The 24,556-nt window shown below is 39.8% G+C and overlaps 1 protein-coding gene across 1 annotated transcript in view; it reads right to left on the bottom strand.

Annotated features, from left to right (window-relative positions):
• The window catches only part of plpp4 (phospholipid phosphatase 4), a 48,007-nt gene extending 37,044 nt beyond the window's left edge, over positions 1-10,963 (bottom strand). Inside the window, exon 1 of the mRNA XM_035171692.2 lies at positions 10,464-10,963. Coding sequence (XP_035027583.1) covers positions 10,464-10,552 — 89 coding nt within the window. The 5' untranslated portion in view covers positions 10,553-10,963. The remainder of the gene's footprint in view (positions 1-10,463) is intronic.
• Between the last annotated feature and the right edge of the window lie 13,593 nt (positions 10,964-24,556).

Raw genomic sequence — 24,556 nt, 5'->3', positions numbered from 1 at the left:
ACAGGGATAAATCCCTATTAAAACAATGCACGTTGAAGCGTCTTCTGATTTTCTCAGATTTTTATCTCTTTCAGAGAAACATAGGGAGGAGTCATGCTGGCAGACAAAAGTTGGATCAGCAGGGAATCACAGAGTGGGACCCAGCCACTGCATTAAATCTGTTCAGCCATCCAAGCTGGTCCCTGTTGTCATTGTCTCATAGCTGCCAATGATCAAACCTGATGCTTTTTTCAAATTTATTTAAATGTGGTTTACAAAAAGTACTTTTTTGAGTATATAGCTAGTGGTATAACTTACAGACCCTGTACACCCACTGGTGTTTTAAGATATTCTGTGGATGGACATGACGTCACCAAACTCCAAGCACTGATATAAATGTTGAAGGAATCGAAGCTAACAGGAGAGTGAGGGAGTTGTCAGTCAGTCCCTGTCTAAACACACCCACACAGTCTTGGATAGAGCTCGATTTAGCCAAAAATAATAGAAAATATGTGTGTGGGTCGACTTTACACTGTACACACTTTTCCAAGTACTCTTACAGGTTCAGTGTGTAATAAAGGGATCTATTGGCAGAAATTGAATATAAAATAATCCTAGTGTGTAATCATCTAAATTGTATGGATTTTTGTTTTCTGTACCCTATTATGGGCCCTTTACATACTTCTTCCTCATCCTCTCTATGGGGGACATTTCAGTGTATAAATGTAAAAAATGTACACGTGAAAATATCTAATTTGATGAAATCAAACAAATATCCTGGACACAGATGTACCAGTTACATTCAGAAATTATTTATTTTATGTTTTTCCAGCTCAAATGAAAGAATAAAGTATTTTCTCTCACAATTTATAGGTATTTATTTTATTTATAAGATCCATAGGTAGCAAATTTTAAACTTCCTTTGGGTGTAATCCAATAATCTTACATGTACAGTATCTATTTGGTATATGCTTTGCTATAACACCTTATTCTGAAACCTGGATGTAGTCATGTGGTTTTGGATTGTATGTGGTGTGCGTCTCTTCAGCTAAGACTCTCATATTTCAAACATATTTCAAAGTGAGACAATTGACAGAATAATGTCACTAACCCTGCATATCAGCTCCCTCAGGACCATCTTACCAGCAGCTTGTTTGAAGTGAATGATGGCTTGACCACACGTAAAACTATTGGGTTCTGCCACACACTGGTGGTACATAGAATGTATATGTTTTGTCATTAAGGCCTATTTCAATTAATTTGAAATTGATTGCACAACACAATGCAGTGTAACAAAAAGTGAAAAGGGTCTGAATGATATGTATGATTCACCCTGTGCTGTGGCAAAAAACTGAGCTATCACTCTGGAGTGCATTTCTCAAGGAAACCACAGAGGAGTCATCAAGGAAAGAGTCTGGTCTGACAGCAGAACCCAGGGGCCTGAGGGGAACACACACACACACACACACACACACACACACACACACACACACACACACACACACACACACACAGACATGTGGCGATGAAGGCTTCTCCAGAAGGAAAGGGGCTTGCTTGTTTTGAGCTCTCGGCCAAGGGACTGCAACATATGTGTTATGTTGTGTGTGTGTGTGTGTGTGTGTGTGTGTGTGTGTGTGTTGTATGTGTGTGTGTGTGTGTGTGTGTGTGTGTGTGTGTGTGTGTGTGTGTGTGTGTGTCAGTTGGAGGGAGGCTCTTTCATCTCCTCAGCCTCTCTTCTGTCTTTGTACAGGTAAGAGTATGATTCAAGAAACGACAGTAACGGAGCAGATCTAAGAATATACCTGAGAAAGGGACTGTGGAGGGAAAAGTGAAGTGCGAGACATTGTGATGGGAAGAGGTGTAAAACAGTGAGGGGATCTTCCTCTCTGCCTCGACACTGAGTCTACAACTTCAAGGTCTACAGAATCACCCCCCCCCCAACTCAGTGTCCACCTACTGAGCTGCAGTCATGGTTCAGATATTTCTTCTTCTACTGGCTAATGGTGAATTTTTACAGAACATTTGGAGACAAATAGAGTAAATACAGGAACAACCATACATAAAATATCATGCACTATATCTCTATAATACTGTAGCAATCATTCACATCTCCTGGGCTTGGAACTGATATTGATACATTTCATCAATAAAATGTTGTTTAATTCTTGTCTCATTTCTAATGAAAGATATAAGTACTGGCTGGAAATTAATTCATATTTAGGACGAAGAATGCAGCTCTACAAAATAAAGCTAACTTCAGTCATGAAGGCTGTGTTCTTGCACATGTGTCCTAAAGCATTTTTCACATGAGACTACGTAGATGGCTTGCGAACTATACGCAAGCACAGAGGCATTTATGGTCAACGCGCTGCAATATGATCCGAACCACTAGTGGGCGTAAAAAGAAAATAGGCTGTGGATAAAGACACAAGAAATTAAGCAAAGTAGGCTGCCTAGTAAAATGATGCACACCATCAAAATTGTTTTCAGGCTCTCTGTGCTTGATGATTTGGCACAGCCATCCCAGCTCCACCAGAATCAGCACGACTGCCCCCTGTGTTGCCAGAATACCTTATTTTGGTTTTAACAAAGCGATCTCTCATGGTCTTCCAGACTCGCCGGAAAAATGCGTCCCTGTATCTGCCAAGTGAAGTGGCAATCTCTTCCCAGGATGTCAGCACTATTTGATTGCCTCTGTGGTCTCTGCAGGACGAGTTGTAAAGAGGCTTGTGAAGGTGCACCATCGCACCAGCAACACTACAGCGACTATAAACCAGCCTTAAGTCAGATGCAGAGTTCTCGCTATCGCCTTCTCTCTTTCCATCCAATCACAACCTGACACACTCGCATTGAGCCAATCACCTGTCAAAGTTTAAAATGTTCTCTCTACCTGCTGTCATTCAGTTGTCAGTTCAGTGCTGAAATCATTGAATGACCAATCCACCCCCCTGCAACAACTCAACTCTGGATACTGGGTCATCTTTTGAACCGTCCAATCAGAAACATTCATTAGAAGTCTTGAATTTGTGCGTCAAGGCTCTCTGGGAAGTCTCCTTCATATCCAAAGCACCTGGCGTTAAAAGCACCAACGTCTATTTTCTCTGTTCACAATACATTTTATCTGAATCTAATTTGTTTCTCTCCTGAGGTTAATGAATTCTCCCAGAAGTCTCTGCAACACAAGTGCAGCCTGGAAGTGAGTCCTCTCAGAAAGTCAGTGCTTTCAGCTAATAAAGATGTTAAGTGTCGTAGTTAGGAAACCTTCAGCAGCCATAGTAAACCAGGGGACACAACATATAGGCATAGTTTACACATTTAGTGAGTAGACAGTCGTTCTCTTGTTTGTGTGATAGCATGAACAACATGAGATTTATCAAACCAGACAATTTGTATAAAATTTCCCTGAAATATTTTCTCTTCTCTTCTTTCAGTTTTATTAAATTTGAATCTGTTAATTTATATTTATAAAGTTTTATCTCCCCTATTATAGATTTATTATATATATTTAGATTTTCTTATTAATATGGCTTTTAAAATATATTTCATTGTATTTTATTCTCTGCATTTTTTTGTCTTATTCTTTCCTCGTCAGTCAATTGTGAAGTACTAACATGAATGGTGCTTTACAATTAAAGTTTGATTGATCGATTGGTTGTGTTACATTCTAATAAATCCTCCACCCTGAGTGACCATGCAGGTTGTCTGTCATCCCTACCCTCAGATACAACATAACCAGACCTCTGTCGTCATAGTAACAAGAATACAGTCCATATGGGAGTGCCATCAGTGAGTGTATACTGACCTTCGTCGTCAAGGAAACAAAAATAAGCACACCATTGAGGCTGTGGAAGCGTGGCGGATTCGTAAAAATAACCATCTTGTTCAAATTTGGGAAATCTCGCATGATAGTCAGGTGGAGAAATTTTATCATCATGGTTCTAATGATAAATATGCAGCTAAGGTCATGGATAAAAGAAACAACACTGGCTATCAGTATGAAACAGGAAATGAACACCAGGTCACAGAAAACAAAGTATTTTTGTCACCACTGTTATTGGTAACCACGATCTAGCAACAGAATCAGACGTTTTATGTGTAAGTTTTTGTAGTAAATTCTCATCGTCTAATAAATTGGTTGACTAATAGGAATGTGGCAAAAAAACCTTGGTGTACTCCTTTAAGAGGAACCGGTGTAGCGAACAGACGGTGAGCTGCCCACAGAGAAATAAAGAGATAAGGTTGGATAGATGACAGAAGGGACGGCGAGACATAATGAGCTGATCAATTGATTGTGGAGAGTGAAATGCCAGGAGGCTTAGAGCAGTGACATACTGAGCCGTCAGGGAACCCCTGGTCTTGCTGTGATAGTCAGCTGCCTTGGCTGTCTTTGGAATCACAGTTATTTCTGCCACATCACCTGCAGCGTTTGCTGATCCTCACTTTCCTCCCCTCCTCTGCTTCCCCTCCTCTGTCCAGCTGCTAAACACAAATACCTCCATTCTGCTCATTTTCTTTCTTTTTTTTCCAGTTTTCTTGTCACATAAATCTTCTATCTGCCTCTGCCTTTTGTACATTTTCAATCCATCTGATATTGCAATATCATTCTATCTTTTTTCATTGACCTTTCAGATACTAAATTCACCACACACACCCATCAAATCTGGCAGAAAACACAGAAATCATTGAGGCTTTCAACTGTGACTTGTCAAATTATCATTTGTTTGTTTAGTTTAATTGAACATCCATGAATAGACTTTTCATAAGCTCCGAGTGGACAGAGTAATTAATCAGGTTGATTTTACATGATCAAGTATAACAATGGTTGCTGTCTCTTAGGACAAAGATTGAAAAATGAACAAATCTTAGAGGTCACACTGTTTGTTTTTTTTAATCCCACCAGCATCCGGTTGGAAAGTGTTTTCATGTCCCTCCAGCCAAATTCACTTGTGAAGCCTGTAAACTAAATTGTTTTCTTCATCTCTAAGATAATGAGGGTTGCGGATTGGATGACCTGTGATTATGTGCCTCAGAGGCTGCTGATGGTTAAATTAAAATGAAGAGAGAGAATACACAAATAAAGAAAAGTAAACACATGGCAAATGACTCATGAGCACAAGAGAAGGGAAAGGCTCAAACGCAAACTGAGAAGCAACACTGTGTGTGTGTGAGGAAACACGGAGCAACACTGGTATGTTGGACTTCCTCGATCAGCAGCATTGAGATGAGACGTTTTTTAGCTTTTTGTGGATTGAATTTAGGATAACATGTAAATCATAGCGTAACCCAGCTTCTTTCAAAATGACGAGACGAGACTCCAGATTTAAAACAGAGATTTTCTTTTGAGAACAAAATCGAATGAATACATGTGTGATAACCGAATCTTTTACACTTGTCTGCTATCAGCAACAACAAACTAACTTCTCACAGCATTGCCGTTTCCACTGTCTGCTCCAATAGCATTATGGGTAATGTAGCATTTGGCCTCTAAATCATTTCCTGTACCTACTTCATAAATCAAATATTCAGATGAAATATAAAACTTTACTTTAACTCAATATTTCTCACATTAGCTGTTTTTACATATTTATTATTAACAACCCCTCCGACAAACATCAGTTAAATTAAGTCACAACAATATATGAATATGTACATCAGAGTCAGTGCACTACCACTATCAATGTTCCTGTAAAGTTATAATCTTTTTGATCACTTTTTATCTGCAATAGTCAGATTCAATGTACAGTTTAATCAATCTCTCTCTGCATTGTTGTTTTTATTGGACATGGCTGAGTCTGACATTCTGAATTCGGTTGCCTACCAAAGCATGAGGGATTTACATGAAACAATGCATGCATGTAATCCAGCTCAATTGTATGAATTGTATTTCATTATGTGGTATGAGCCTCACTGTAAACTGCTCACTCTCTTTACACGACACCAGAGCTGGATTAAGTTACTGCTCATGCAATTGGGACATCCTGTCACCATTGTTAGTGTCAACTATGATCAGTTATAAAAAAGAAATGCATCTACAACAACAACGCAACTGTAAGTTTGGGCATTTTCTTAAATTAGTGGATCATTTCTGGCTGAAACACAACAGCGGGGCAGCCTTATAAATGTAAATAAATGTGACTGAGTGATAAACACCACTGGTCCGCTGAATGCGTCGTTACTGAGTGAGCGTCTTTCCAAGCAGAATTTGACAAATTGCCATTAAAAGCAGTTGTTTACAGCAGTTCCACAAGAGTTTAAAACCATGTCTCCACTTTTGCAAATTGACCTTACACAGTCAATAGCTACATAACAGCTTTTGAACCACGGCCTTGTTAGTTTGCAATGGAGGAGCTAATGGAGCAGGCAGGAGCAGTCCCAGTGAGCTGTTACAGTGGTTGAAGAGCTGCAGGTGAAAGGCTGTGCTCATCCAAATCCTTAGCAACCATCTCCACCAAGGCTTAATGTGCAGATAACTGGGCAGAATGAATTTACATTGTGGTTGTTATCTTTTCTAGCGGACTTCTTTATTCGAATAATATAACTGTGTTTTGGTTACACTGGTTATACTTGTTGCTTTCCTGTTTCATTTCTCAGGAAGTAGCCGCTGTAAGAAGTTGTATTGTACAGTATCATTAAAGTAGACTTGGTGGAATCATGGACATTGTTGCCAAACAAATTTGAAGGTTTACACCTTTATTTTTAGCTACATTTTATTTCATCATCAATCAAATAACTATAACACAAATAACCAACATTTTCCAATTCTCTATAAAGAGATTTTCTCCACAAAACCAGAGCGCAAGAGCCTCCATCCCTAATGTGCAAGCTCCACAATCCGCTTACTCTCAGACAGGCTAAGGCCTCTACTTCTTCCCAACATCTCACAAGGATTTCTGAGACATGCCGAGGCTCTGGACGATGTCCCAGGGCTGCAAATAAACGAGTGAGCCCAACACTATTATCAAACATTATCCCGAACATACTGTCAGTGTCCCAGTGTATTTAACCCATCACACACTGGATATTCTGCAAGACTACATGTATATGCTTTAACACTTTCCCCTTTTTTGCTGTTATATCAGCAACGGGGATAGTAAGTAAGTTAAAAGCAATAAATAAGTAAACACGCAATATAGACACCAGGAAATATTAAAAATAGCAATAATTTATACACAGCAGTGTAAACAGCATTGCACTGCTGAAATTAAGATAAATATCACCAACGAAACTCTGCTATAAAATTGTCCATGCTGCTGCAGGCCCAAACTGTTTGACAACAAATCTGTTATATTTTGTTGTGTACCTCCGCCCAAAAAAACGCAGCCCTTCTCTTCAGCCAATCACTCCATCAAGAAGCTTTCAGATTGCGCTGATTGGAGTTCACAGAGGGGTTTTGGTCTCCATTTGTTCGGCCTCAGGCCTTAATCTGTTAAATCTCAAATTAGAGCTCTCTAACCGCATGTTTAGCCTCCACTGTCATGATCTCCTCTTCTACACGGAACCAATAATCTGATATTTAATGGAATTAATCTGCCTATTCAAAAGTCCAACTATGAGCTTTGGAACAAAACACACAGAAAGTTGAACACTGAGCTGGTTGATTGATTGAGATCATGATCTCTTCAACACAACCACTCAAGGAAGAAATTACTTCTTGGTATTTGTCTAAACTCCTGCTTGTTGTGCTCTGGATTACAAGGGAAAGTGAAATAGCATCAATCTCATTATCCTTTCTTTCTATGTTAAGTAGCTGACTGCAGAAAGAAACTCTGTCTATTTCTGATTAAGTTGTCCGCTTTTGTTTTTTCCACTTAAATGTCAAAGATCCATTTACATTTAGATTACATTTTTTGTGTTACTTTTGAGTGATGTGTGGCTCCGGGGGTGACTACCAAGCCATGATGACAGAATGCCCTTCGCGATTTGATAACTCTAGGTTGAACTGAACATCTTATATTTGGCCTGTTGCTGAGGTCAGTGCACTTTCCTGAGGCATGGAACAGACAGGTCAGCTTGGCAACCAAACACAAATGAAATGCAATATTCCCTCTGAGGCAGTTTATCTTTGGCAAAACTTTAAATGTGAATAAACTGAGAATTCATGGCTCTCAGTTTGTGTGGGTGAGTCTACAGAGAATGAGTTGTATGTATTAAATTTACAATCTGCATTATTCAATCAGTATCACAGACTAAAAAATGGTCAGACTTTGCATTAGATTTCTGACCAAATATCTTTCTCTGATGCATTCTTATCTTCTTAAGAGCTTCTTGTTGAGTCTTAAACCTAATGTGGATATTTTGTGAATCAAACGTTTTCTATGCATCTGGGCCTCTCGTCCACATGCAAACAGTGTTTTAAGTCACTAAAACTCAGATTTTCAAAACCTGTTAGAAAAACTGTTACTACACTTTCTGTTTACCTGTGTACATGTTAAATAGAGCCTTTGGGAAATCATGATGTCACAGCTTATTTTGCACATGCCCAGCGCTAAAAACAACAAAATATGACAAGAGAATAAGCTCACTGAGCAGGCTAACAATGTTCTTGTCCGGCATTTGGCTGATCGTTGATGTAGACTTTATCGCCACTTACTGGCACGCGTGTTTGAGCATTTGTCGCTTGCAGTGATTTTTGTGCGTTTGGACATTATTTGTAAAATGAAGGTCGTGTGGACAGGGATTTTTTTTAAAGTATATCTGCAGTGTAGACAGAGCCTTAATGGTTCAGATACGCAGATAAATCTATTTCTTTCCCTAAAATGAAACTACACTGGACTACACTTCCACAAAAAAAGTGACAGCTTAATAAAAATGTATTTTACACCTCCAGTGAAGAAACCTACAGATTCTAGTTGACCCCAATTATCCTGCCTTCACCTCAGGCTTGAAGGTGAGAAAAGAACAGAAAACTGCTGCCCTTCAGGGCCAGACGGCGACTCGCTCTGATCTGCTGGGCTCAACATAACAATTACTTCCAGCCCCAAATAAATGTGTGATAGCAAAAGATCCCTCTGTCAAGATACATGATTGAAACATTATTTGTAAACAGTAAAGGATATCAGAGTGAAATGATGCATCTTTGGACTAATAGAATGGAATAATGGAATTAGGGCTCCTTGTTACAGCAATATTTATCTCTATCCAGGCCCCATTGAAAATGTCTAGACTCTGGTATCAAGATGACATGTGTGCGTGTGTTTAAACATGAAGACTGTTGCATTAAGTGTTTGTACGTGGTCACATAGGAGAAGTATATACTGTATATGTCACTGTGTAACCAAATGAATCTCAGTTTAGGGGCACTGCTGTGAGTTTAAAGCAGATTGAGTTTACAGACAGGGCTCCATAACAAACACAGTTTATTAGCCTTAGTTTTCTGTTCAGACTACAGAAGAGGAAATGTGCGTAGTAAAACTCAATTCATTACAGTGATCAAGGACTTTGTGGCTGAGGCTTCTGTGGTAGAGTACAGCAGTTAGTTGATGATATGATATTTTGTGAAATTGTTTTTTTCAATTTTTTGAGTATGGCCTCCAGCACTGACATGCTGCAGCAAATCAGCAAGAAATATGGATATTTCAGACCCTCGCACACACACACACACACACAAAAACAAAACAAGATGCCCCAATCGCTTCTTTGGTCAGATCCCTCCAGTTGAGTTTGCCCATGTCAGACACTGTAAATGTGCAGCATCATCATGTATATCCCTTTTAGCAGACCTACACCAGATAGCAATATTAATGTGCATATATATATATATATATATGCAGGCAGTTTTCACAATCCATATCACATGGGCTGATTTTTGGTTTTCTGTCTTTCAGAGATATTGTGAAAGCCAAAGCAAGGTGAGTCCTTTCAGCAAGCAGGATTTTTTTTTCTTCAAAACACATTAAGCAGCAAATTAATAAAAAACACAATCATGGTGCAAACGAGGTTTAATATGCCTCCAGGCTAGAAAAAACAATTACTCGTTAATATTATGTTAGTTGTAAAGGCTGCACATGTGAGGAACAACCTTCTCACTGTGTCATGTACAAGTACTTTGTATAAACATCACCTAATGAGACTTCCCCTCTAGCACAATTTCTTATGGAATCGATCTCTTTACCTAACAATTTAATAATCTCTAATGAAAAATAACATTATGAGCTTATCGTCCTATAATGGCAACACATGATGATTTATAACATGAAGTAAAATGCTGCCGGATATTCAACTTGTTTTTTTACAACCTGTTAACGCGGCGTGTGTCCGCCGTCCTATAGCGGTTTAATAGAGATCTGTCCATGGTGCTGAACTGCGGCTCAGCAGAGACCTGTTCGTCCAGCACCACACCGCGGCTAAACAACCTGAATACACCACCAAGCACATGGAAAACCTCAGGCAGGAAACTGAACACACTGTCGGGATCACTGCAGACGAAGCCTCACTACATTTCTCAGGGAACAGGAAGAAAAAAACAACTCTGTCGTACTCACACAAAAACTCCGAAGAGCAGAACTCGGATACCAATCTCCAAAGCCAGTTCTCGCATGTTTTTCCTGCGGTCTGGAGGCGGCACGTTCATGATTCTCAGATAATCCGCGTATTGACACGGAATGAATGCGGCTCCGGTAACTTCTGGATGATCCTCACTTTGTATTCCACCTTGACCAAACCTGCGCTTTCCACAAGCGGCTGCTCGCTAATCACTCATGCCGCGCGTCTCCATCGCGACTCGGCCAAGCTGAAGCAGTCTGCCCTCCTCCTCCTCCTCTTACTCCTCCTTCTCGCCGGTGCCCGTCTCCGTTCCTACTGTGCCTCTGTTTCAGGCACCTCGGGCGATTTTCTTTTTTATTGCAACTGTGTGGCTGACAACCTGCTCCTCTATCGAGTCAAAGTCTCCCCCAGCTACTCCATCAATCAATTACTGTAAGTGGGATGTGGGCTGGAGTTTTCTGTGAGCTGGAGAGGAGGGAAAGTGATGGAAGAGAGCAAAGTAAGGAGGGAGAGACAGTGAGCGTCACCAAGTGTGTGAGTGAGTCTCTCTCTCTCTCTCTCTCTCTCTCTCTCCCGTCTCTCTCTCTCTCTCTCTCTCTCTCTACCAAGTGTGTGAGTCTCTCTCTCTCTCTCTCTCTCTCTCTCTAATCACATGGGAACAGGACCTCAGAACCAGATGACTGAGTTCAGCCCTGGTGTCCAGTAATGTAATACTGCTATGAACTGAAATGCCTCTTGACTCATCTGAAGGCAAGAGACATTGCTCCCGCACAAATAAATCCTCATAAATAATGAAGCAGTCACAGTAAATGTGACAGTAACAGCGCAGAGAACCACCCATTTGGCGCGGCCATGGGTATGCGCTCATTGTCACAACCATCTAACAGCTGCTGGAACTAATCCATCAACGGAGGCATTAGCCTCAACACTCAGCCTGATGCATGATATTACATTACTGTGCCAAGAGAAGGCTAGTTCAGGGGGGAGCCATTGCTCCCTGCTGGCCCTTCCCCACACTCTCCAATCACACCACTACAAAGAAATCCAGTGCCTCTGGGCCCATACAGCCAGACAGTGATAAAGGAGCACAGGCAGCAGCATACCTGAGCGCAGGGAAACCTAGCCAGCACTTCATACACTCACATGAATTTTTGATGCCCTCTAAAACTGGCCTTTTTGCGTTACCTGCCAGTCCAAGATGTGTGTAACTGTGTGTCTGAGTGTATGTAGGGCTACTGCATGTGTGTTACTGGAGAGAGGGAGAGACCATCATGGAAAAAAGCCACTGACCCAAAAACTTTTCTGCTGCCTTTCTAGGTCAGAGGCCTGGCAAGCTGGAGACTGACTGCAGATGCACTGATAAAAAAAAAAGTGTATTCTTAGTTGTTAATAGAGCATCCAAGCAACATAGTTACTAAGATGACCCGCGCACACACTCACAAACACACACCCAGACACACAACAGAGGTTTTGATCTGTTCTTTTGTTTCGTGCAGTCGAGTTCGAGCTAATGTGCCTGAAGTCTGTGCCAGCTCCCTAATAAGAGCAAAACAAAACAAGAGGAGAAGAGAGACAGTGGCAGGTTGGGGGGTGAGATCCAACTTCAAAGTTTCCTGGCAGCCATCAGACGTTTCAGCTTTAAGAGAGCGTGGCATGTTTTTTTAAAGCTATCAATGAGGTTTTAACTCCCAGCATCACAGTTCTCAGGATTCACTCCGGTCAGGGAGCATCCGCACAGAACCACACAAAAACGTAATTATTATCACTTAGTATCACTTTGGTCTCTCTGGTTAACACCAAGCCGACTTGTTCTTTGTTGTGAAAAAACATACATAACCTACTGTAAGATTTATGTAAGAGAGGTATATGTTTCTTTTTCATCTCTACTTTAATTACAATTAGATTTTTCTATGTTTCCTTGACCTGCATGCCTGATTTGTTTTTCCTTCTCTGCAGAGCGCACCGTGAGTCATACTCCCCGAGGTTGTGAATACACTGCAAAGTTAGACATATGGCACACTCTAAAGTAGGTTGTACTTCAATAAATCAACCTTGAATGCATCGTTACGGAGGACGCCTAATCACCTCCATGGGTACGGGCGCATGTACTATTCACTGTAGAGGATAGTCTCTGCGACAGAGTGACTCATCATGCTACAGAGGGATTGGTCCATTGCTCCCTGAGTTCAAGACTTTATTGGACGTCTCATTACCCTTTTGGTCAGATTTTATAGGAAAACATTCCTCTTTCGTGTTTTATATACAGAGTTATGGTAGAATGTGGGCAGCATTTTTACATGCTGATCTACCTAAGGGAGTGTAAAGTTTGATGCTGCTTTATAAACCCACCATGTGATAGCAAACTCCTTCGCGGAACATTGTATCCCGGGATGAATGAGATGTATATCTGAAAGAATTGAAGTTTATTTTCACCTTTTTTATTCAGAAAAAGACAGCAGAAAGAAGAACGCCACTATTTCTTATCCACTGGTAGTGCTATAATTAGCAACTAAAAATCTGACTCATCGCTCAAGCCAAAATTGTCAAACATGTCTTATTATTCAACAAATCCCCAAAGTGGAGAGATACATACTCAGAATCGTAGGCGTCGTGAGGCATCCCTCATCCACAGTGTGGCACTCTCAATAAAAGGGGAAAGTCATCCAAAAACAATTTTGTCATCTTATCACCTTCATGAACTTGGTGTTTTTTGTTCTTGGCAACTTCAGATAACGAGAAAAGGTTCTGTCCAAATCATCTGTGGAATGACTTCACAAACAGCGCAACCCCAAACCGTTCAAAAGATAAGGAGTCATATTTTTACTGCTATTTAGCTCAAGATTTCATCCATCCCTTTTAGAAAAGTATAGCCAAACCGTCACCTGTTCATTCTCTGCCTGGAATGTATCCATTTTACATACATTTATTGTGCATATGTGGAATCATCACCCAGTTTCAGTCCAGGAGGACACATACGTTCATGGGGTAGTTTTTCCTTGCTCCAGTCGAGGATGATACAGATTTTTACCTGTCACTTGCTGTGAGGCAAATTGTGATTTGTGAATAAGGGACCCATAGTAATACAATTTTCCAAATCAACCATCACAGACCAAGTGAAGCTGTAGCTGTGTGTGCATTGAATTCAGAAACACTGTTTAATTGTTTTTGTTTTTTTAATTAATTTCAATTGTAAGAGGAGAAATTAATAAAATGTCTTAATTTGAAGTTAGTAGTTAGGGGTACAAGAAATTTAAAACGAACACTTAGAGTCACATTCACACAGAAAACATCAAGTTACATAAACGTCTAAATTCAATTATGAAGGGAAAATAATTACATTCATGTCAATTTTGCTCCACCAAACTGCGGGGCATTTCACACTCAATCTGGAGTGGTTGTTAAATGATTATTAAGGTACGCTGCATGAAAAAATCGAATTCTGCCAAACAACACAATGTTTTTGTAACCTTTCTTTAATCTTTGCTAATCTTTTGTTTCTGTTTACGCTGTTTTTCTTTTTACATAGCCTACAGTGTGGTTTAAAAAGGCTGGGTAGGCAGACAGAGAGCTGCACCAGCTAATTTCATCCAGAGTATATGTTAAACTCAATTTATTTTGGAATTAGACTCTGGTTTAATCACTGCCTGGGAGTGGATTTTTTTAATCACCCAAAGCAAAGAGCAGAGAGAGATCAATACACCATTTCACTGCAATTACAGAAGACCCTGAGTCCAAAGTTCCCTTCAAGTAAATTATGATTTGGTTTGGGCAAAATTAAGAGAATTATTTCTTTAGAGATCATGGTTAAGATAATGCTCAACAAGATTCCCATGATATACTGTGCTGTTTATGGTGAAAACACTTAACTGATAGCACATGATGACCATCCATCAATTATCTTGACCGCTTATCCTTTTGAGAGTTGTGGTGGGGCTGGAGTAAATGGGTAGGTTGTCAGAGTATCACAGGGCTGACATGGAGAGAACCGTTCACACCTAATGGTCAATTTAAAAGCTCCAATTGATCGAACTCCTATCTGCATGTCTATGGACTGTGGGAGGAAGCTGGAGTCCCCGGAGAAAACTCACACAGACATGGGGAGAACATGCAAAATGCCCCTGCCAAAACAAGAACCCTTTTGCTGTGAGGTGACAGTGCTGCCCCACATGAAGATCAAACGTTTGGCTTGAAGCAGGTTTCCATTCTGCTTACAATTTCTTTGTAGTTTTTTGACACATATTACTTTTTACTTAAATGTGACATATCTAAACAAAAGGGAAGGCCCTGACCTGTTGTGCTGAAATCAAATTTTCCTCCCGTCTGTCCGACAAAGATGTCGACACCGTGTAATGAGAGACAGGGGTTCAATTTAAGATGTGAAACAGCTTCAGTGGACCAAACCACATTGAGATTAAAATGTCAGCTGTCACAAGCTCTCATAAATTGTGAAGCACGCCATGGTGAGGTTTTTCTCCACATCCAACACACTCAACGATATTGATTAGCAGCAGTAAAACGAACAATAGGTCCTGGTCCCTGCTTACTGCTCTCTAGACCGTATTTTTAGTTGGGTGTTAGTGTCTGTGGCACACTGTCAGGGGGTCCCTGAGAACTTTCCAGATTCATCCATTAAAATGATCACGGTGTGTGGGAATTCTGTTGACTTTGCGAAAATATCTTTCTAAGACATTTCTCTTGTGTTGCTCTTTCAAGAAGTGTGAAAAAAATAGCCTTAGTAAAGGTACATATGCCTCCAGAATATTTTCCATCTGTGATGGGGTTTTAATATGGAAGAAAATAGTGAACCCTGGTCTAATTAGGGATGGGCTTTACCGTACCTGGAACATGGAATAAAAAAATACCAATTCAAATGAAACAAGATATGTGTGGCTGATCGCATGTGTGAAGTATCACAGTGAGGATGGCTGTGAAATAAGGTCTTTTTGTTTATTCTTAATCATTGATTCTGTGTCTGTGAGATATGGTCATTCCACCTGTCAAAAGCACCTTGGGTGGTTCGAGTGTCTTGGGCAAGATCATTGAACCTCAAATTGAATTCTTGAAGGCTGTTCAGCAGTGTTAGAATGGTATGTGATAGAAAACTGCTGCATATAGTGGCACTGTATGAATGCAGGTGTAGGTGCATACAGGCGAATGTGACTTGTAAAGTGCTTTGAGTGGCTGTTAAGACTAGAAAATAGTAGTATAAAATCAGACTATTCACAGTCCATTTTATGTGTTAAATGTTTCAAAACAGGTGCAAAGATGAGAAGTCAGGTGATATAAAGATCATTTTAAAAATGTATAGATTTCAAGAAATATCTCTTTCCTTTTAAAAAGAGAGTTTTGTCCCTCACGATCTTGCTCTGTGTCTCGAAGCATAATACAGCTTGACTAATCAGATCATCATCACACTGATCAGTGCTAATGCCAAAAATGAAATTAATAATTAATGTCAGCAATTAGTTCTGCCTTTGAAAATGACACACTGCGTTGAAATATTAAACCGCAACAAGAATAGGAAGATTCAGCTCTTTTTATCTGTCCCAGGCCTACTGTGGGTTATTTTGTGTCATAATTTCTAACAGTAATGTGAGTTCTTGGACAGCTAAAGCAGAGAGATGGCTTTACTTCTGGGTGCATGGATACATCTCTTGTCTTTGAGCCGATGAGGGAAAGCCGAGAGAGCTGGAATCACTGCAGATTTTTGGAGGGCTGGTTTATTCATGTCACGCGCTCGCAACACGTTGAGGATGTTTGCGAAGAAATGTCCATAAACAGTCACACAGTCTTCCCGTGCTGTTATTTACAGACAACATTTACACACAAAGTGTGACCTCTCTCCTAATGACTGGCTCGAGTGCTGCAGCTTCCCTGATAAGCAAATAATTTCATGCAAGTGACAATATTGTCATTGATCAGTCCCTTAAACACCTAAAGCAAAAAAATCATTGAGATTTTAGAGTAGATCCAAAATTCTTTATTTAAATAAGGGCAAGAGAAAAAATATTGATTTACCCTTGAGATGTAGCCTACTTTCTTGTTGAGTGAGAAAATGTATTGATTCACCTAGGGCTGCTTTGTTATTGAGTACATAGTCTACGATTTACTGGTGATTCCACATCATGTTCTCCACGTCTCAATGGCCATGTCACCCTGCCACCACTCTCTATTGGAATTTAGACAATTATATACATTATGTCTTGTACAGTATACTTCTACATGAAGAAAACCTCACAACCTCACTTTGGATACACGAGGACAACAGGGACATTTTTTTTATTTCATTTTAATCACTCCTACGTATTGCTTTCTTTTAAATGGGAAAAATACTCAATGTGAAATGCACCAAACTTTCTAAACAATCCAAATGATATATTGCTCATAATTGTTATCACCTAATTAATTCATGCTCCACTAGCTCATTCACCGGTTGCCTGGCTACCAGCTGACTAGGATCGGCAAATCATATTCAAGCAGGTGAAAAGTGCTGCCACAGACACTTTTCACTCAGCTGACACCTTCCTGTCAGCCCCATCCACCACATCAACCCTCCGCCATCCACATGACAACTAGAAACAAGCCCCAAAGTAATGATAGTTATGAACACAATTGTTTTCCTAATAAGATTTTGTTGACAACTGTAATCACTGATTAGACAAATGTTCTTGATTGAATGACTTTATTTATATATTATATATATAATGCTTTTCTAGTTTTATCAACCACTCAATGTGCTTTACAGTACAAATCACATTAACCCATTGACAGACACACACATACTTCTGTCACATACCATTCATACACTCTCAGCTCAGCCGTCAGGGGCAATTTGCACACTTCACCATGCAGACTGACTTTCTGGTTAGGGGTCAACCCACCCTACCTCAGCAGTCACAGCTGCCCCAATGCTTGTGGGTAATTCTTAGGAGACAGGGTTATTACTCGAAATTCTAATGAAATGTTAAATATCAAAAGTGTTAAACACAACATGTTTACCTTATTACGATTTGTACTGAAATCGCCCACATCTTTCATCACAATGCTTTTGATCCACGATCAAAACCTTGCAGGCCTCAGGACGTAAATCTGTTTCAAGTCCTGTGTTGTGTGCCTTGTGCACTCACCATTTCTCCTGAGTATCATTTTTATGTGTGCACTTTTCATACAAGAAAATCAGTCACCAAGGACTGCAATCTAAGCAATAATGACTTTGCATCATAGTTTATAAATGAAACGTATAATAGCAGGGTCACCCTGACTGTCTTGTTAGCATAGTTTAATCTGCAAGGCCGAGAAAATACCAACATTATCAATCCACATAAGCAGAGGTTTGCTCAGATACAGAGAAATAACTGAAAATGTGCCTGTGTGTGTGTGTGTGGACTTCTAACTCTATTATTGAACATCAAAGTGATATTTTAGCTTGTGCTTATAGATGACCCTTTGCATACTACATGTAAAGTATAATTTGTCTAATGACATTCTCATTATACAAGATGTCCTTGGCCTTACGTTGAGATCTGGTAAGTAAACTTGCTTCAGTTCATGTGACTGTGATCGTTCTGTCTGAGGTCTGAATGCATAATTTTACCTTCCAAACTATCATAAAAAAGAAACATCTCAATTCCTTTTAATAAGCAGGGAAGAGAGACACATTAAAATGGATTTTTGGATGGAAGTAGTGTAATTTAAGAACACTAAAGTAAAGTGCTCTGAGAAATGACTGATTACAGCTGCTACAAGTGGCCTTTGTCTCCTGTTGTCCATCGTTACATTTATTGAGAAACAGTACGATTCTCTAATTTATTGAACAACACAGGTCCTGAATCCTATCTCAGTTCGGTGATATTGCAAATTCGGTAAAGGTCGGTGATGACGCCGCTATTACCTTCAACCAGTCACTAGAGTCTAATTGCTGCTTCAGGCCCTGAGAATGTATTTGTATGCAGTAATGTTTGACACTGTCGGCACTGGGACTTCAAATGATTTAGTTATCTGTATGCAAGACCATTGCAACAGGGTACGCAAAGCAGGCAACTGCCTGGGGCCCCGAGCTGAGAGGGGGTCCCTGAGAACGGTTCATGACATAAGTCCAGAGCAAAGACAATTTGTGAGAACCCCCTTAAATTCTATGATCACCTATGGGAAACTGCAATGACACCAGGGTCAGAAAAATCCTAACAAGGCCCCATGACACTAGCTTTGTGCTAAAAGCTTTGTAATTTTAGAGTTTCATGCCTTGTCTCCACTTCCTCCCACTATCCAGAAAGTCAAAATATCCTGGATAGGAACGCTGCCATCTTAGACATTTTGAAGCAGTATCTGCTATCGGGGGATGGAGCTGCCGTAGCGAGGTGCAGCGGATATATATGCTTGACCAATTGTGAGTTAGTCTCTGCTGTCAATCATGATATTTTGTCTTGTATTTATGGAATCAAATAAATAATTAAATCTTAATGGAAACATTAATACTTGAAAAAACACTAGTGTGATTAAAATGACCTAAAATGACAGAAACCATCTTTGACAAAAAATTATTTGACGAGTACTTGACTTTTTAGGTTGGTCCCTGTCCCATCCACAAACATCAAGGAGGCAGGATTTATGACCTATACCGCAGGCAGCCACCTGGTGGCAACAAAGACACTTTGGCTTCACTTTTGGGAAGCTGTCATGTTGTCCATCTTTATATACTGTGCATGATTACACAGTCTGTGGACTTAACAAAGGTGCACTTTGTCAAGAAGATAAAGCAAGGTGGCACAGTTTCATATGGTATAATATCATATAATAAGTTAATATGTTAAGCTAATAAGCTTAGCTTTAGTGTTCTAGAGGTTGTTCACAGAGGTCGTACCCTCCCCTCTCTTTCCCCATGTTTCCACTTATCTACTGGATTTGCCTCCGTAATAAAGCCAAAAACATATCCTATAAACCTCATTTAAAAATGTTGAACAAACTGAATGAATATAAACACGCACACACAAACACAAAGGTAAAACCAAGAGCAAAGAAAGGCAAACAAAAACAGCACTGTGTTTGCAGAGAAGTCCAATTAAAGTTATTGCGGAAGTGTGTTTCTAATTTTGAGTCCCCGGCAATGGTAAAACTTCATTAAGAATGGGATGCCTGAGCGTGTGTAATAAGGTAAAATAAGGGAAGAAGCAGGGTGAGTATCAAACACAGCTATGTGCGCCCTCTCGCCTCTGAGCAAATTACGATCTCTACTTTCAAGCCAAACAGCACAGAGTAATTCTATTTTAATATGATTCTAAAGAAACAAGCCAAGGTCTACCCTGCTCCTTGTTATTCATGGGAACTCAACCTGCCATCTGTTATCACATCTAAGTCTGTCAAACCCCAACTCAGATGTATTACTCTCCTGCTGCATGGTCAGCCACTTCAGTTTCAAAGGCCCCGTCATCACAAACAGCATCAAGTTACTGCCCTTCATGCTTTTTAGAGGTGATTTATGTTCCACATGCCCATACAAGGCCTCAACCAATTCCACATACACTGAATGAAATCGGAAATTGCTTTACAGGATGCATGACATTAGACAGTACAAGTGCAATTAACTCTGAAATGCAAGAAGTCGTTTGATCGTTTCTATTACAAGTTCTTTGATGTCAGAAATTAGTTTTCTATACTCTGATGTAGATTCCTCTATTTAAAAAAAAAAGCGAAATACATTTGTGCATCCGTGCCACACTCCAAGATTTCACAATTTCTTGCCAAAAAGTGCCTCATTAGAATCGGGGGGTCATTGTATTTGAGGCCTGTTTGATCATTAAAGCAGCTCTGAGCACGCATTAGGTTGTCATAGCAAACAAGGCTAAGTTCACACATTTGAGAATGCTCTGTTTTTATGTTGTTGCACACATACTTGAGTGTAATGCAAATAGGGTAATAAAATGAAAGGGAATAAAATAACGTGGCTCAATATCAGGTATTTGTTATTCATGAATTTAAAAGAAACAAATGTTCATCAAGCTCATAGGGATTCTAATTTACATTTCTGCAATGCTGGATGTTACAAACTGGAGGGCAGCTGGGTTAACTATCACTGACTGTAGTCCAGTCTGCCCATGCAGCCACCGGCTGTGAAACCCAGAGTCAGCTTTACCCACTCTCTTCTTCTCCATCAGTTACCGTATTTATCTCCTTCAACACTTTCTCTATAAAAGAAATATTTGTTCTCCTTAGTTTGTATGCAAACATTTCAACATGCAGATGAGAAACATGAAAAACTAATTAGGGGATTCTACACAAACATTATTGGATTGTTTTGCTCTTAGAATTTAATTATTATCAAATTATTGTTTATTCAATGTGAGGTTTCATATTGCCTCCCTCCTATAATGTCAGTGTGGCTGACACAATAGGCCTTTTTATAATAATTTTGGCAAGGAAAAGCAAAGGTATGATAGCATTAATGGATTCAGGCATCATTATATCCATAATTTATGCTTGTGCTTTTCCTGCTCTTACATGCAAAAATGTCTTCAGTGGAAACATGTGTTGCAGGTCTTTTACCTGTCATGTTAAAACCATAGACTGCAGAGAAAATGGATGACGTGTCTCCAATTCATCCCACTCTCCAGGAATGAAGCCAAGACGAGCACAGATTCAAATGTTGACATTCTGTGCATTTGGGGCCAGATGCTGCTCAGTAGTAGCAATATTAACTGGGGGATGGAGCTGCTGATCGAAGACATGAACAATTGGACACACATTAGAGAGATAAGAAGTACTTCAAATGACAGAATCCAGCTTTGAGAAAGATGTAATTTCCCTTTTTTGTTTGTTCCATGTTCCATGTGCTAACACAGAGGCAGGATTTATGACCTATGCTGCAGCCAGCCACCAGGTGGTGATCATAAGGCTTTGGCTTCACTTTTGGGGAGCTTTCATGTCATCCATCTTTATATAAAGTCTATAATCATGTCAGGACTCGTTGAACAATGTCTGACTTTCTAACTTATTACAAACAATCTAATCTGATTTGTATAGCCCATATTCACAAATCACAATTTGCCTCATAGGGCATAACAAGGTGTGACATCCTCTGCCCTTAACCCTCGACAAGAGTGAGGGGGAAAAAATCCTTTCAACAGGGGAAAAAATGTTGAAACCTCAGAGTGAGTGATTATCATTAGAGATTTGATATCAATGCACCAACTCAGGGAGTGACAAGAAACTTCTCACCATGCAAATCATCACTTCATTCTTTTTACTACTGTTCTTTTCATCCTCTATATCATCTCTTGCCACCACAAATACTTCCATTGTCTCTTACTAATGGCCTTTCCTGAATACTAAAAGGAGCTTAGCAGTGTATCTGCATGAGCAGCTCTGTGGAGCAGACAGAAGACACACCTTTAGCAGAGAAGAATGATGGGACACTGGGAAGGATACTGCAAGCCTATTGCTACTTGGCACGGTCCTGCAGTGAGTCCGTCCAAAGGTGTTAGGGAACTGTCCCTAAGAGGGGTGCACATTAACCTAGGCCAGAAATTGTCTAGGTATTCATGACTGCCAAGGGAGTCTGCCATGGTGGCGCAAGTGTAATAGGCTGAGCTTTCTTCACCCTCCTGCACATTTTGGCACCACCTTCTCCCAGATGACAGCTGGGGAGTCATTAGCACACCACCACATTGCTCAAAACACAAAAGGACCTCGCTCACATGATGCGGAAAGCTACAACTGCTTGATGTCAGAAGGAGGTTCAGAGGACATATACTTGGCTCTAATAAATATGATGTTTTCAATCATGTTTTGCTACAGGTCTCCTCTAAGGCTTGCAGTTTTAGAAATGAATACCAATTAGTTTAAAGGGGAAAAACTTTTTGGGACATCTGCTCACTGTCACGAAGCCAAAACCCTAAGAGGGACCTTCATCAAACTTCTGCAAATCTTCTTTATAGTCAGAACACCTAATCACAATATTTTATATAAATCACCACTATCATGATTTGTGAGGCTGTAGCATATACAAAGTCTCTGGCACTGCTATGGCGCTTCATAAAAATAAGTTGCAGATATTAGGACCATAAATCTGACAATAAACCAGCAATGCAAGATTGGAGATAGGCAAGAATTACACATAGAGAAATGGCAACATCTTGACATTTCTGTTTACATGGATATAATTACACACTTAGATTTTACGAGAATATTTTTTTGTGCTATTTCAAGTGAGCCAGCCTTTGGTCCATTATGGCTATTTATATAAAAGTTAAATACCACCCATTCCACAGGGTCATTAAGAGAGGAAATCACTTGCAGTATTATAACGGGACAATTTTACAACACACACAGTTATTATTATATATAATGGCAGCATTCCATCCCAAATACAAGTGAATTCCTCGTAGCTTCACGTGTAAAGTCCACTGACACATCGAAATAGGACACAGCCATCACTGCTGTCATTATCTACACCTGTGTGTTTCTGCTGTGACGAGCCAACATGGCTGCCACGTATGGGAACTATTGCAAAGCCACTTTAAAAAGTCACAGCAGCCATTTGTCAAATACCAACAGGCCTCTAGCAAACACTAAAAGGTAGGTTTTACCTTTTTGGTGAAGATTTTATAAAGTTGTTGAGGCAAAGCTGTTTGCTAACAACACAACAGGAAACAGCAGCTTTGTTGGCTAATGCTAACCAGGCTACACTCTTGACATGATAACGGTTATTTTACGTGATAACTCCTGTTCAGCTAATGTAGCATTTACCAATATTAGCATAAACATGGTGTTAGTTATGAGAACGTTTGGCTGAGTTACCTTCCTCTCAGGGTCCACAGGTGTGTTGTTAGCCATTGTTACTACTTTGGCAGGTTCACTGAACATTAGGTTGTTCACTAACGACAAGGAACCATGTGTTTGAACTGCGTTGCCAGATGGGAAATGTTCAAGTATCATACCAGAGAGGCTTGAAATGATCTAATTCTGGGGGGGATATTATTGTACATGAGTCATGTCTAAGAAATCAATAACAGCACAGACACAACAGTTGAATTGTTTATAAAATAATTATACTTTCATGAAGCACATATAGCAAATATTCAGATGCATTTTTATTAGCTGGAAAGACGCCACGTGAGAAGAGATGCCTAAAACACAGACAGACACATGATCCATAATCACAGACATCATCAAAACAAGCGTAATCACAGACATAGGGTTAATGGCCTATTTAAACTGCAGGTACGAAAAGTTGGAATAATTGTACGTTCTGTAAATTAAACGCACAGAGGGCAAAATTACCATTCCAATATGATCATTATCGTACATGTTTGATAAAGTGGAGTAAAACAAAAAGTCCAAACTGGTTACCTTTACAATGGCAGTGAAAGATAGCCAGTTTACCTAATGAGGTTGTCATTGTTGTAGCTTTCCAGTAAGTTTGGCCTACACTGCACATTCCAATGCTATCCCATTACCAACCAACTATCAATTACCTAACATGGTTTCTGTCTCTGTGTGTATTTGCAACTACTATGGGTAATACAGTGCATCGTACATTGATATTCATAAAGTTTTAAATGTCTCTCACTCCGCAAACTGCTCTGTCTTGGAGCAAGCTTTTGGGATCAGAGATGCTGTGTGTGTAGGAGGTGAAAAATAATACTGCATTGGCTGCCAAGCAGGGAAAAATCCAAAGTTATAATATCTCCAAAGTTGAAATATCGCTGTCCTCTTAACAATATGTCAAATAAACAATATCTGTATCCATACGTTGGTGCAAAGTAGAAGGGAGAGTGTCATGAAACCAGACACTGTTGGCCTCTACGTTTATTACTGTTGTGTGTATTCTTGTAGTTTTATTATTTTTGATGTTGTGTTACATCCTGTAGCCCTTTTTATTTGGGCCTAAAACAAAATGGTTAAAACTTCAGTGCTATTTGATTGGCAAATCATTGCGCAACACTAAACTGCAGTTGAGTTAAATATCCACCAGAGAGCAGCAAATTATCACTTTGATTCATTGTAGCCTATATCTCATCTCTTTTTATGACTTCAATGTTTCCAATTCTCTCTCCATAAGTATGCTTTGAAAAAACCCAACATTTATCACAGTATT

This window comes from Hippoglossus stenolepis, chromosome 12, assembly GCF_022539355.2.
Source record: "Hippoglossus stenolepis isolate QCI-W04-F060 chromosome 12, HSTE1.2, whole genome shotgun sequence".
NCBI classification, from domain to species: domain Eukaryota; kingdom Metazoa; phylum Chordata; class Actinopteri; order Pleuronectiformes; family Pleuronectidae; genus Hippoglossus; species Hippoglossus stenolepis.
The sequence above is the reverse complement of the archived record's forward strand: the minus strand, read 5'-3'. Positions and strand labels throughout refer to the sequence as shown.